General features: G+C 36.0%; 2 protein-coding genes across 6 annotated transcripts in view; both read right to left on the bottom strand.

Moving 5' to 3' along the window:
• Positions 1-556: 556 nt before the first annotated feature.
• Positions 557-3,619, bottom strand: LOC108976686 (protein ERGIC-53). The gene is made up of 5 exons (XM_018945933.1): positions 3,394-3,619; positions 2,333-3,057; positions 1,708-2,198; positions 1,523-1,639; positions 557-1,453 (listed from the first exon to the last, which is right to left on the bottom strand). Exons 1-5 carry the CDS (start codon positions 3,611-3,613, stop codon positions 1,417-1,419), a joined length of 1,590 nt encoding a protein of 529 aa, XP_018801478.1. The 5' UTR covers positions 3,614-3,619; the 3' UTR covers positions 557-1,416.
• A 2,592-nt stretch (positions 3,620-6,211) lies between these two features.
• Positions 6,212-13,145, bottom strand: part of LOC108976803 (zinc transporter foi) — a 20,969-nt gene continuing 14,035 nt past the window's right edge. For 4 of the 5 annotated variants that reach the window (XM_018946155.1, XM_018946157.1, XM_018946156.1 and 1 more), the window contains 6 exons: positions 11,139-12,055; positions 10,718-11,054; positions 9,793-9,962; positions 8,927-9,722; positions 7,161-7,429; positions 6,928-7,089 (listed from right to left, as the gene is read on the bottom strand). In XM_018946155.1, coding sequence (XP_018801700.1) covers positions 6,928-7,089; positions 7,161-7,429; positions 8,927-9,722; positions 9,793-9,962; positions 10,718-11,054; positions 11,139-11,717 — 2,313 coding nt within the window. In that variant the 5' untranslated portion in view covers positions 11,718-12,055. Of the gene's footprint in view, positions 7,090-7,160; positions 7,430-8,926; positions 9,723-9,792; positions 9,963-10,717; positions 11,055-11,138; positions 12,056-13,145 lie in introns of those variants that run through there. The other variant, XM_018946159.1, reaches the window with a different exon arrangement.

Raw genomic sequence — 13,145 nt, 5'->3', positions numbered from 1 at the left:
TTTTCTCCCCAAGAAGTTGATGATTTGTCGGAACCGTCAATGTTAGACCACTATAGCATATAGCTGCTATACAAACTGAACGACCGAAATCAAGTGCTTGTATGAAAAACTTTTTCATTTGACAAGATATCTTCACGTCATTTGGCATTTCTATAAGCAATAATGCAATGTTCGGAGAATTTTTCAGATCGGATCTTTTTTTTTTTTGCCGAAGCTTATTGAAGAGATAACGTCTTCTAGTAGAGAATTTTGAATTTTTTTGATTTCATCGACAGGGACCTTTTTTCGGAGCCCTCGGAGATAGCGTGTAACTCGAAAAATATTTTTCCATATAAAATTTTACTTTATATTGCTAAAATATATATAAATATCCCTTTAAAATTTTAAACAGTTGACCATTATTTTTTAACACCCTTAATTCTTCTTATTAGACTGTTACATTAGGTGCGACCTTAATAATAAAATTTTATATTCTCGAGAAACCAGATATAAAAAAAAAAATTGTCAGACTAAAGAAAATAATATTTCATAAAAATAACAAACAAGCTTTTATATATTTTTATAGATTTTATTATAAAATTTCATTGAAAAACGCAATTTAAATCAAAATTCAATGTACATAATCAACTTAACATACATCAGTGGGAAAGTCTGTTTGACTTTCAGTATCCCATCAGACTGGAATGATTATATCTGTAAATCCACATTTACCACATCAAAAATAAATTAAGTAAGTTGCTGCACAAATCTGTCAAAACACAGAAGCTGCTTGTGCTGACACAAATTGAAAGGAAATTTTGGAAAAGGCCGATAGTGAGAGGAAGGATTTGAAAATATAAGGGAGAGAAAGAGAGATAGAAATCACGTTGAATTAATGATTATTAAAAATTTTAGCCTTCTAACGTTCACATAGAATTATGTACTTAATTATATCGTTAACGGACAAAGAGAACATAACACAAAATATTGAACTGCAATGAGAGTGCAACAAAGAAATGCAATGTTGTATATTTCTTTAAATAATTGTTAAATACGCAGCACATTGATACGACACATTTGATACAAACTCATTCCAGTTTGAATATTTTCAATGTTAATGATATTTTGCACAATTTATTTACTATTTGTTTTAAATTTTTAGCTACTCCTTTTTAGACATATTTTAATTTTACACTTTTTTCGTTTTGTTCTTTGTTCTCTTGGTATACAAATTGTTCATGAAAATTTTCGGAAAATATTGCTAACATTCTGCAGCTGGTTTATCTTACTCAGAATGTAAAGCAACATTTCTCTTTAGTTAAAACGAATTGATTGGGACATGTGTATTAAAAACGATTTACATGCAGAAAAAAAAACACAAATTCCACGTAAATCATTGTAATTTTCTATAGTGATACGGTTGTTCATGAATTTGGTTTAATAGAACTTCTTAGCTTGAGCTTCACTGCGACTCCTAAACGAAATAATTATAGCGGTTATTTATTTGTATAAATAATAAGTAAATAAATTAATTTGCACTCACTTGAAAAATTGGTATAAAAACGCAAGTATCAGTTGCACAACAGTCACGGCTAGGAACAAAGTTACGCCAACACAGTTACCTGTTGGACAACCCGTTTGCGCCTGTGGCGAGCCAAGTCTACAATTAAAGAAGAAAACAATAAACAATAACAAACTGTTTTACATTTATGTAAATATGACACTCACTTCTGTCCAACATGCGCCATGCCCTGTTTCACCTGATTCATGCCGTCTCGCATCTCAGCGATGACCGATTGTATATCGTAGCCGGCTGCTTGAACTTGTGCTGTGGGTGCGCGTTGTTGATTTTGTATGATTGTGTCGGCGCGAATTTGAATTTCGCCGATTAGCGTACGTATCTCACGCGCTGTCGCCAATAAGGCATTTTGATTTGCAACCATAAGATCAACTTCAGGACGTGTGATTGTACCGCTGATTGTGCCTGTGGCAACAGGTGGCACACCGGCACCTGGCGCAGCACCTACTTGTTGTACCGAAGCACCAGCACTGCGCGATACCAGCGATAGTGTGTTTTCTTGGCGTCCTATTACCTCATCTACTTTTCGTGAAAGATCGCGCAATTGCTCGAATATCTGACTTTGTCCTTGGAATATTTGACGCAATTCACGTTGATTTTCCGATTCGAAGAATTCTTCCCACTCATCATCGTCTTTCACCTAAAATGAAAGTATTTAAAAAATTTAAATTTGTTTACGTTTATGAGTTAAATTGTGTAAAAAAAAAGAGAAAAATTCTAAAGTCACACGGAAAAAATAGCCAACACAACAATATCAAATCATTGTTGCCGTACCTCATCAGGATGCTCCTTCTTATACTCCTGCTTTTGTTTCTCCAACTTTTCTTGGTATTCCTTATATTCCTGTGTCAGCTTTTCAGAGTTCTCTGGAACTTTTACCGGGTCTGATGGGACTTGACCGGGCGGATGCAGTGACGTTGTCAAGAAATGGAAGACATCATGATCATCAGCCAAACCACCAGTCGCCGCGGAAAGACCAAAGTAGCCATTTTTCGGTAATTGCACACCGTCCGTGCGAAGACACATTTCATAATCCTCATTATTGTTCGTCATACCATTGTGGAAAAATACAGTTAATACATTGTTATAGTATTCAATGCGTGCGCGTGTTGGGAACGGTTTGTTGCGGAAGTCACGCAAACAGCCAGATAATAGCTGTGTGGTGCCATCGTTCGAATGATCAAACTGTTTTGTACCATCGTTCACCACAGCCATAATATAAGGATTATTATGTTTATTGTCGTTATCGAAGGAATCAAAAAAGAGGCCCAAGCCATTCCACCGGTCCGAAGAACCAAATACAGCACCATTATAATCGCCTTTTTGTGTGGTATACCAGAAAGCCAGACCATCAGCACCAATACGCCCGCGACCGGATACTCGGAAGACTATCTCCACCTCCCACCAATCGAAGTTCGTTGGCGACTTTGTCCAGATGGCACCCTTTTGTGAACGCAATGACGGCGCCACTCGTACACTCTCCGCACTCGCAATTGCATCTGTAAATTATTTTCTTAATAAATTTGTAGATTGAAAATTAAACTAACAGCGTTTATTTAAGGGGTTCCAAACCAATATTTTTGGAAAATACGCCTAGCAGTTGGAAACTTAAGTGTCCTACAAGTTGTAAGGAGCAGACGGACGGCAATATTGTGTGCCACTCTGTCATTAAACATGCTCCATTGCACTCACACTTAAGCGCATAGTTGCAAACACAGCTGAGACAGCAGAACATCTGACGTGTCGCCACACTTGTCAAACGCGTTTGCTCCACTGCTAGCAGTGATTTTTTTGTGCGAATCAAGCTGTCACTTCGTTTTTGTTAGTGTACTTACTGCCTCCGTACTCCCAGAAGGGCACAGTGCCGTCTTTCTGCGCTAAATATGGCGGCTTAAAGGAATATTTGTACTCGAAACGCCGATGCACACCGGCCAGATGATTATTCACGTTAGCTTGGACATGTTGTTGTTCCCCTAGGATTAGCAGAATCACCACAATTGGGAGAAATCTGCAAGAGCGCAGTAATCCGGTAACCAACATCTTTATTTGACACATACACTATTTTCTTTTTGTTTCGCTTGAAGTTGGCTGCTCATGCCAAAGTCAATGAAAGTGTTGAAAAGCGCTGTATAACGATTAAACACTAATTGAAGGCGATTTTGTTTAGTATAATATGCGTTGCTCTGTATGCTCTGAGCGAGTTTCGTTGCTACCGTTGTATAATAAATATTTAAAATTTAGTAATTTTATTGAAAATATCATCTATACGTTTTATATATGTAAATACAATTCTAAAAAAAATTTTTATACCCTATTTGACGGGAGCTATCTCCTGGTGAATCAGGAATGCTTGATGTCAAAAAGAAAGATTTTCTCACTGCGGTTCTGGCCTGTAATGGCTTCACTAACATCTTCTTCATTATGAATGATTTACCAGTCACCAATACTCATATGTATGTATTTTTAGCTTGGTGGAGTTGATTTTCGCCCTTCTGAAACTTATAAGCAAATGGGCTAGAGTGTACCCAGTATATTAGCAACACAACAAATCTTTAAGCAATGCCTCTAACTATACATATACATATGTATATCGTCACCTGAAATACAAAATAACGTATCATCAAAAAATTCGAAATTGAGTCTCTTATTGATTCTGATTCACTACTTCAAATTACTTACATAATATTACATATGTCCAACATTTTCAGGATCTGCGCTCAGATATAAACCAGTTTTAACCAATATTAAAAATTTGTTTAACTCATTTATCATTTTATGTCGTGTTTAATTCATGCCACTGTAAATTTCCGAAAATGTTGTTACGCTATTTTGCATTTTAGGTGACGGTATAGAGTTTATAACGGTTGGTCCATGAACAGAATTATCTCGACCGAGTCGGGTCTTTTTATTTACCAATGGGATCAATTAGAAGCATGGGAAAATATCAAATATATTGCTGTTGCAGTGGTGGGAACGTTTTGCATTTTGATACATTATATCCCGTCCAGGTTCAGACATATGTATGTATATGCATTTCGCCCCTTTTTGGTAGAGTTTAGTTCAGGGATTTTATTATAGGGAAGTAGTCGTCGTTGTAGGGCCGTTGTTAGATTCGAAACTCTTTATACATACTTAAATTCTGTCTGAAGAGAAGTTTCTTAATATATTGAAAATCAATTCATTTATTTATCTTCTGCTTGTACATTTAACATACTGTGCACTTGCCTTCCATGCAGGTGAGAATATACATATGTATGTAAGAATACTGTTTATTAGCTTAATTAGGTAACTCCTTAGGAAGTCTCGTGTGTTTTCAAGTTTTATAGAAAACATTTATTTGTAATTTTTGCCGTGTTTACTAGTTTTAAATGTTATAATATGCATTTACATAAACATATGTATGCATATGTTTGTAAGTATGTATGTATTTATTTAGTTGAATATTATTGCACGAGTAATGCATTTTGCAAATCTACGCTTTGAAAGGTAAACATCACAAATTTTATTCGTTACTTTTCGTTTTTCATTCTTTGAATTTCACAGTTACAGTTAGGAAATCCTTTGCATATTGTTTTTTTTTTAATGTTGAAAGTAATTTTTCATAGATTGTAGTTTGTGAAAAAAGGATTTTAAATGTTATACTTGGAAAAATGTCAATAATAGGTGTGTTCGTAAACAACAAAGTAGCACAAATAACTAATATTTGCTGAAATAATAATAATGAAGTTACAAAATAAAACACCTGAAATCTGTAAATTAGCAAATTATAATTAATTTTTATTAAATATTTTACGCCTAAGTGAGCTGCCATATTGCTTGATTGTATGCCAAAATGTTCTTGTGTGTTTTTCGTTCTCTTTAAATATATTAACGTCGCAATATTTATGCATTTAGGCTAATAATATAATAATTCCAACTTAACTAACATTATTACAAATACTTAATCAGCAATGAACTGAGAAATCAATTAAGTACAAAATTAATATGACAAAAATGTTTTATACTACAATAGAGTAAATATGACGTGAATTAAATACAAAACTTTAGTATAAAACATACACAACGCTGATAGCAGTTTTAAAATTTTGTAAAAAAAAAAATGCAATTTACACTACACTCGCACATACTACAAAAGTTATGTTAATAATTGTTTAGGTGTGTTTTATATATTACTATAATATATTTGTTAAACTTAGGCAGCGTGTACTACGGTATAATATACTATGAGTGTTATTATAACATTGTGTTGTTGTCGTACATATCAACTTATGAAAAAATACAATTAACATTAATGTTTGCATTAAATATATCTATATATAAGTAAGTATGTGTATAACATGTATACACTTAAATAACCACTGCATAAAGGTTATAAGTATTTTTTTTTTTTTTTTTGGTTTGTATATTTCTTCTCTACTCAGCTTGTTACAACATTCTGTATGCATTACTTTGTAGTTGTATAAAAAAGTATATAAATTGCAAGAAATAGTGAGTTTCATGCTTCAGCTTATAGTTGAAAAACTTTCAAATTCAATTGCGCGCCTGCACTATAGCTAATGACAACGCTTAGGACAGACATATACATATGTAAGTGTGTTTGTAAAAGTAATTTCAACTATTGCAATAATTTCGCCAATGCAAATACAAAATTTTGCGCTTAGAAAAAAAACGATATCCAAAAAAATATGTATGTATATATATAATACATAAGTATATAGTATATATCTATTGACATCTACAATTGTATGTGCCCACATATATAGATGCATGTGTGTATAAATAATGCAACACCATATTTTCGTGTTTTGTTTTTCTTGTTGTTGGCTTTAGCATATCTTAGTTATAGCGTGAAGAAAAATAGAAAAATATTAAATTCCTGTGTTTACATTTCAATTGATTTTACTCAACTACTTTCTCATGCGCTTAAGACTACAGTTATTCACTTGCTTTGATGACATTATCAGCTATAAAAAGTAATAATAATAAAATATGATTMATTTATACTATGTACGACAAAGTGTCGTGTCATAATAATCACTTTCGTGCGAGAAATCTACGCAATTCATTTCAATCCAATTCAAACTCTTCTTCTTCGCTTTATGCGAAAAGTGCACTACTATTTTGCATAAAAACGCACAGTACTGCAGGAATATGCGACATTTAAAGAAATATAATGTGCACGCAAAATTTTACGTGCGAACCGAGCTTAAATATGTGTCAACGAACGTAGTTGCAGAGCTTTTCTCATTTCGCACTTCGCATTCAATGTGCGGAGTTGCAAATGGTGTAGGCATTCTTAGTGTGGCTGGTGGGTTAATTCTTTATTTACTATTACATATCTGCTTTCAGCCAATTAAAAGTAGACGCTACTAATGTTGGTGTGTGGCTGTCGTTGATGTCGAAGAGAATACGCTTAGGAGATCACCCTCGTATAATGCAATTAGCAGCATTATGGCAACACCAGTGCACATGCCAAGTATTTGCAATAAGAATTGCTCCACTGTCTTGTGTGCCGACGACAATTCCGGCATCTGCGGCAAAATTATAGCACAAATTATAGCATAGACTATAAAAAAAAACATGTGACATTTTCATGACTTACCATATCGACAAGCGCTATGTAGATGAAGAGCCCGGCGGCTACAGCGAACATCCATTGCGCTACATTTGGTGATTGTCCAAAAATAATACCGATTATCATGCCTAAAAAGCTGAGCACGCTCGTCAATAAATTGTAATACACTGCTGTTTTGATGGACATGCCCGCTTTGATGAGTATTGCGAAATCGCCCAGTTCGTGTGGCAGTTCGTGGCAAAATACCGCTAGCGATGTGGAGAAGCCGCCGGCAATGTTTTCAGCGAAAGCAGCGCCTGTAAGGGGAAGGTGATATATCGAAGGTTACTTCAATGTATAAAATTGGTTTCTTGGTTTTGATTACTTATTTATTTTTTGGAAAAGAAATAATTCGTTTCGTATACAGCAATGTAAACAGAAGAGGTATATTTTTTGCTTTTCTTATTTAACTTACAAAAAACAAAAAAATACTTGAAAACATAGTATATTTTCTAGATATTTTGTTTATTTCATATTATTTGGTATCTAAGCAGTAAAACAAGTTTTTTTTTTTTTTTTGATATGTATATTAAAAAAAAATAGTCCTTTTTTTTACCAGTGGCATTGAAAATCGCTGAAAAATTACTCTTTCTTATAAAAAAAATTATGTTATTATATCGTCATTGATATTTAATGAATCAGCGCAAATATAATAGTTTTACTGATATTTACTTATTGAAATTTAGGGTCCTTTACCGATATTACGTTGAAGCAGCGTGAACAAAAATTTAAGTACAAAATAATAGTGTTTGCACAAAAGGGTTAATTCACTGCTTAAATTCGCGAAAGAAAAAAATGTACGAGATAAAAAAAAACTTAGTTACTTGAATTTTTCACATAAAATTTGAGGTTATGTGAAAAAAGTGTAGAAAGTGTTTTTTATTGCCTACAACTTTTCGATTTAACTTTTTTCCATAGAACTCGTAACTTAGGCGAAAAGCAAGAGAAACCGATTTTAATTCTTGAAAATGTAACCACCCCCTCACTCCCCTTCTTCCCAATCAACCTAATATCGCCCGTTCCTTTAATTTTTTTTAAATTAATCTTCCTTTTCCAATGAGTTTCATCATATTCTAGTTTTTCGCTTTCAAAATTATCGATCCTGGTCTAGATAGAATTTTAGTTATTATTAGATTGAATACTTTAATTATATTTTGCTTAGCCGAAGCAGACGGTTTTTTTTACATTCCGCCTCCCTAAAAAAATATCAACAGTTTATGACAATTTAACCCAATTTTGCCAACAAGATGCCACTGTGTGACGGTTTTAAAATACAACGAATATTTTATGAAATTTTTTTTTAATTTAAATTATTATTTTGTTTTAGTAATGATCTTATGAATTTATAAACAGCTGTTTGTGTTACCACTAACAAACTTTACAGCTTTAGTTTGCGAAAATATGAATAATGAGTATTTTGTAAATAAGTATCTACGATATTGAGATATATACATATTTCAGTACAATTTAATTGCTCTGACATAAGTTTAGAGCAAGAATCTAATAATAATTTAATGAAAGCACCCATGTGTGTGGTGAAAACTGTGCATTCCTGTCAGATTATTAATTTATATGCAAATAAATATATGACTGAAATATGTCAGTGGTGCACAACGCACCCATAAAAATCTAATTAACTTTGAAAAAGGCGTTTGCACTTGCATATTTAAACCTTACGTACTGCATTCCAGGCGCACCGCTTGTAAATATATTGAAACTGTGTGTGATATTTAAATGAAAACGTTTGTTCATACCTATTGCCATGCCGTCGGTGAAGTTATGCAAGCCATCACCCATGATAATCATCCAGACAACAGCACTTAACGATTCCGGTGGCGAGTGTACGTGTCCGTGCTTATGACTATGCCCGTGATGCGATGACTCGTGCTCACGTAATATCACAGTTGGAACGGAATTGCTGACTAACGAATGTTCTTTAGCGTTGCCATTGGTGGCCACCGTCGGATTGTAGACCAAAGCGTGACTGTGCCCATCACCAGCACCACCACCACCACCACCACCCATCGAATTGCCATCTAAATCGGTTGAAATCGTATTGCTGTCGGGCAAGTGTATGTGTTGGTGCTGTGGCTGTGCATGCTGATGATCTTGATGATTGTGATGCCATACAGGTATTAAGGATTGGGCAACCGCATCGTTGTCTTCGGCATCTGCTTTGCCATTACGCTTACGCTCCACATTATTACTAACGCCCATCAGTTCGCCCGACAAATCAGATATATTATTCAGCTTTGAGCCTGGCAAATGCATATCGTTCTTTGTATCCATAGCGATCTCATCGTAGCAATAAGGATATGAACTGTACTTGGATTTGCAAAGCTTATCGCCAGCAACCGAGTTGTTAACCGAAGAGTCGGGATCACGTACGACTTTGGCGCGCGATTGCTGTGTCGTATCGCTTTTGGCTATACGTTTGCGCCACTCCGAGATCATTGTCAGGCCATGCTCGGTCATATAGAAGAAAACAATGCCGCTCATGCAGCCGAGACCTTTAAGTATCATATTTTGCTCGCTCTGTCCAGCTAAAGACTGCAAGAAAAGTTGATATATTTTTGTCATACAAAGTGAGCAATATTATAAGTTAATGCGGGGTACTTACATGTGGCAGTAAATGCAACAAAGCATCACCAGTCATGGTGCCAACAGCCAGTGCCACCAAATATTGTATAATGTACTTGTAATATCGCGAATCCATAAAGGGTATGATTGCTACGCCGACAAGTCCCAAAATGCCACATGCGAACACGGAAATAAATGCGTATACCCAGACTGAAATGATTTGGGCGACAGTTAATATATGTAGTTATAAGTGCAAGTTCTCAGTCAGAAATTGGGTCTTCAATAAAATAGTTGGGTTGTACGATAATTGAGTTAGAAACACAGTGAATCAATGAGTATATCAAAGTCTATAAACACAAAACTAATCAATTACAATCGCATAACATGGTTCTTTAGCTTGCACTTCGCTCACGTTTGTGATAAACAAATTAGCTGAAAATCATATACATTACTATAATAAAAAAAAATTAATTATTAAAGTAAATTTAGTGAGTTTATCTCTAATGGAACAAAGAACTCTTTGTTGAGTCTAATAGGTATACATACCTATGGCGAAGAGGTGAGGTTCGGCCGTTCCCACGACAGTCGGATCCAGATAATCGGAACGGACCCGGATTTTTTATCCGGCCAAGGGCTGTCAACTTGACAGAATTCTGTCGCTACAACAACAGCAACAGGTAGGGGTTTTTCAAAGGGTGTTGGGGCTTCTGTGGAACCGAACTTAATATTTTTTGCCATCACTTAATTTCTATAGTTTTACAAACTACCGCGTACTACCGTATGTAAGCCGTTCCCACGATAGTCAAGTTTACGTAAATGGAACGGACCCGGATTTTTTTAGGTCAAGGACTGTCAACTCGGCCGAATTTTGTCGTTACAACAACCGGGTGTTAGAATATTTAAAGCACTTGTCTAACCTCATTTTTCTTTAAACCAAGCACGCTCTAAAACGAACTTTTACTCACCATAAACCATATCCTCCTTTGCGGCATATTCACCCGCTTCGTTTGCCTCAACATGCTCCAGTATCGAGGGATCTATACAACCGGCACGATCACCAGCCAGTGGTGAAGCCATTTGGTACAACAATACCGGACACAAATGCAGCATATCCTCTTTGCTAATCGTATAATTTGCCGTGTGTTCATGTAACACTTTAAACTTTGGTTGATGCTGGTGCGCTTGTGCACAATCCGTTGCATCGGATTCATTGCAATGTACGGCGCGTTCGATATGCGGGTGTGTGTGTTCAATTAGTTTATGTGGCTGGACATGGTAGACTAGTGCGGCATCGCTAACACACTTCAAAATGGTTGAGAGGAAGGTGTGGGTGAGTATAGGTGGCAAAGGAAAGGTTAAATGGTTAAATACTGGAAAAATGCTTACAGTGCCATTACTGGACGCTTCCGCCGCAGGATGCTGCAAACGCTCTTGCTGCTGCTTTTGTTGTTGTTTTGCACCACTTTCGCCTTCTATCAGCTGATTCAAGCCGAGCTTTTTCAGTATGTGCTGAAACTCGTCCACCGTCAATGTGCCATCAGCCTTATGTCCATACTCGACAAATATACGCTGCAGGAATTCCGCTGTGATCTCTGGCTGATGCAAGGCGCTGGTGGTCGTCGTCGACTCCTCACCGTGCGCATGTCCAGCATGGCGTTTTCTTCGATGTGGTTTATTACTATATATGTGGCTCGTTGTTGTTCTTGTTTCAATGTCAAGTTCATCAGCATCATCAGCAACATCGTTAACTGTACGTTTGTGTGTGTTGGCAGTCAACGGGTCCACGCCGAAGCGTAAAGCGTCACGTCGCTCGTGCACGCGCGCATTTAACTGTTGATATTCGAAATGTGGCGGCGGATATGCGGCAGCATTCGCCACATAATCTTTTATGACATGCTCTTGGCAGGGTATACGATCGGCGCACAGTAGGCACACAACGCAAACGGCCATTATGTGGCGTGCCATCGTGTTGCTTCGCTTCGCCGCTGCTAATGTGTTTGATAATTTATTATTGCAAAATTAAATATTTCAGGGAATACGTTTCACAAGCGCTGTGTGAAACACGTCTGCGCGCAGCACAGATGTAACTACACTTTTTGTATTTTTGCACCATAAAACACACACTCACGCCGGCACACACACTCACGGCCTTCACTTTTCATATATTGGTGTGTGTTTGTTTGTATGTGGGAGATTATATATGTATGTAGTAGGTATGCTTTTATAATTCGAATTTAACTTAAATTTAAATTGTTTAAAGCCGAGTTTGCCGCATTTCGACGCGCATGGCCACTTGTTGTTATCTGCAATCGGAAAGAAAAAGTCATGGTATTGATATAAACAAATTTGGTAGTGCAAAAGTGTATTTATTTAAGTAGCTCAGTCATAAAAATACAAAAAGAAAAATTAAAAATTTAATAAAAATATAAAAAAAAAAACACTAAAGTTCTTTTGTGTTGTAGCGCTTATGCGCCTGTCAGCTTCTGAAATCTTTCGCCGCGTATAATCGCATTCCACTTGGGAAGCGTGCTCTCAACACTACCATAAATGAACCGACAACTTTGGTCACTAACTCAGCACTGATTTCCTTATTAAAAACAATTAATACGAAACCTACACAGCAAGCCGGCGATAGTTTTCGGTGCGTGTGTCTGTATGTGCAATTACACTTGAATATCTGTAGCGGCATTTATAGTTATGTATAAGTACATATATGTACTTATAAGTACATTATGTATACCTTAGAACATATGTATGTGCGCTAATTGCTTTTGAGTAATTGCCTTAAACAGACTCTTTTGCCAAGAAGCTTTAATGATAAAAAAAATCAATTTATTTGCACTTGTTGGAGTGCAGCTGAACTGCTGCGCAATGCGAAATATATTTTTGATGACTTCGGTTGAGCAGCGCAGTTTTTATAATTCTTTTCTTGTTAGGCCAAGTGGTTTTTAGCCAACACGGTTCAGCCGTTCTTGAGTTATAAATTGTATTATAAACCCTACTTTCTTTTATACACACTTATGAACAAAATAATAGGTCTACGAGGTGTGTTAAAAAAGTATCGCGAATTTTGAATTTTCGCGGGTTAGGTATATTCGAATTTCGAATTTTTTGTGGCGTTATGTTGTTATGCCGACAAGCTCGGCCATTTTGAATGCTCATTTAATTGTTGGCAGCTGCTTTGCTTGCACGTGTTTTGGATCGTCTTCGATTTTAACTTATTCAAAAAAAAAAAAAAAATGGATCAAAGAACCAGTATCAMATTTTGTGTGAAAAACGRAATTAAGTGCGCGGATGCATTCCGAATGTTGACTGTGGCATACGGAGAAGCTACCTTGGACCGAAGCAACGTTTATCGGTGGTATAAAATGTTCTCAGAAGGCCGAGAAGATG

The sequence above is a fragment of the Bactrocera latifrons genome, unplaced genomic scaffold (genome assembly GCF_001853355.1).
Source record: "Bactrocera latifrons isolate USDA-ARS-PBARC rearing strain unplaced genomic scaffold, ASM185335v1 scaffold_8, whole genome shotgun sequence".
In the NCBI taxonomy this organism is placed as follows: domain Eukaryota; kingdom Metazoa; phylum Arthropoda; class Insecta; order Diptera; family Tephritidae; genus Bactrocera; species Bactrocera latifrons.
Note: the sequence above shows the minus strand (reverse complement) of the source record. Positions and strands in the feature narration are given on the sequence as shown.

What these genes read in the sequence shown, in the direction of transcription:
- LOC108976686 (XM_018945933.1), bottom strand. Translation starts at nt 3,613, where the DNA reads ATGTGTCAAATAAAGATGTTGGTTACCGGATTACTGCGCTCTTGCAGA. An exon ending in AGAAGGAGCATCCTGATGAG is followed by an intron (nt 2,199 to 2,332) that starts GTACGGCAACAA and finishes CTTTCATTTTAG; the next exon opens with GTGAAAGACGATGATGAGTG. An exon ending in TTTTTATACCAATTTTTCAA is followed by an intron (nt 1,454 to 1,522) that starts GTGAGTGCAAAT and finishes TATTTCGTTTAG; the next exon opens with GAGTCGCAGTGAAGCTCAAG.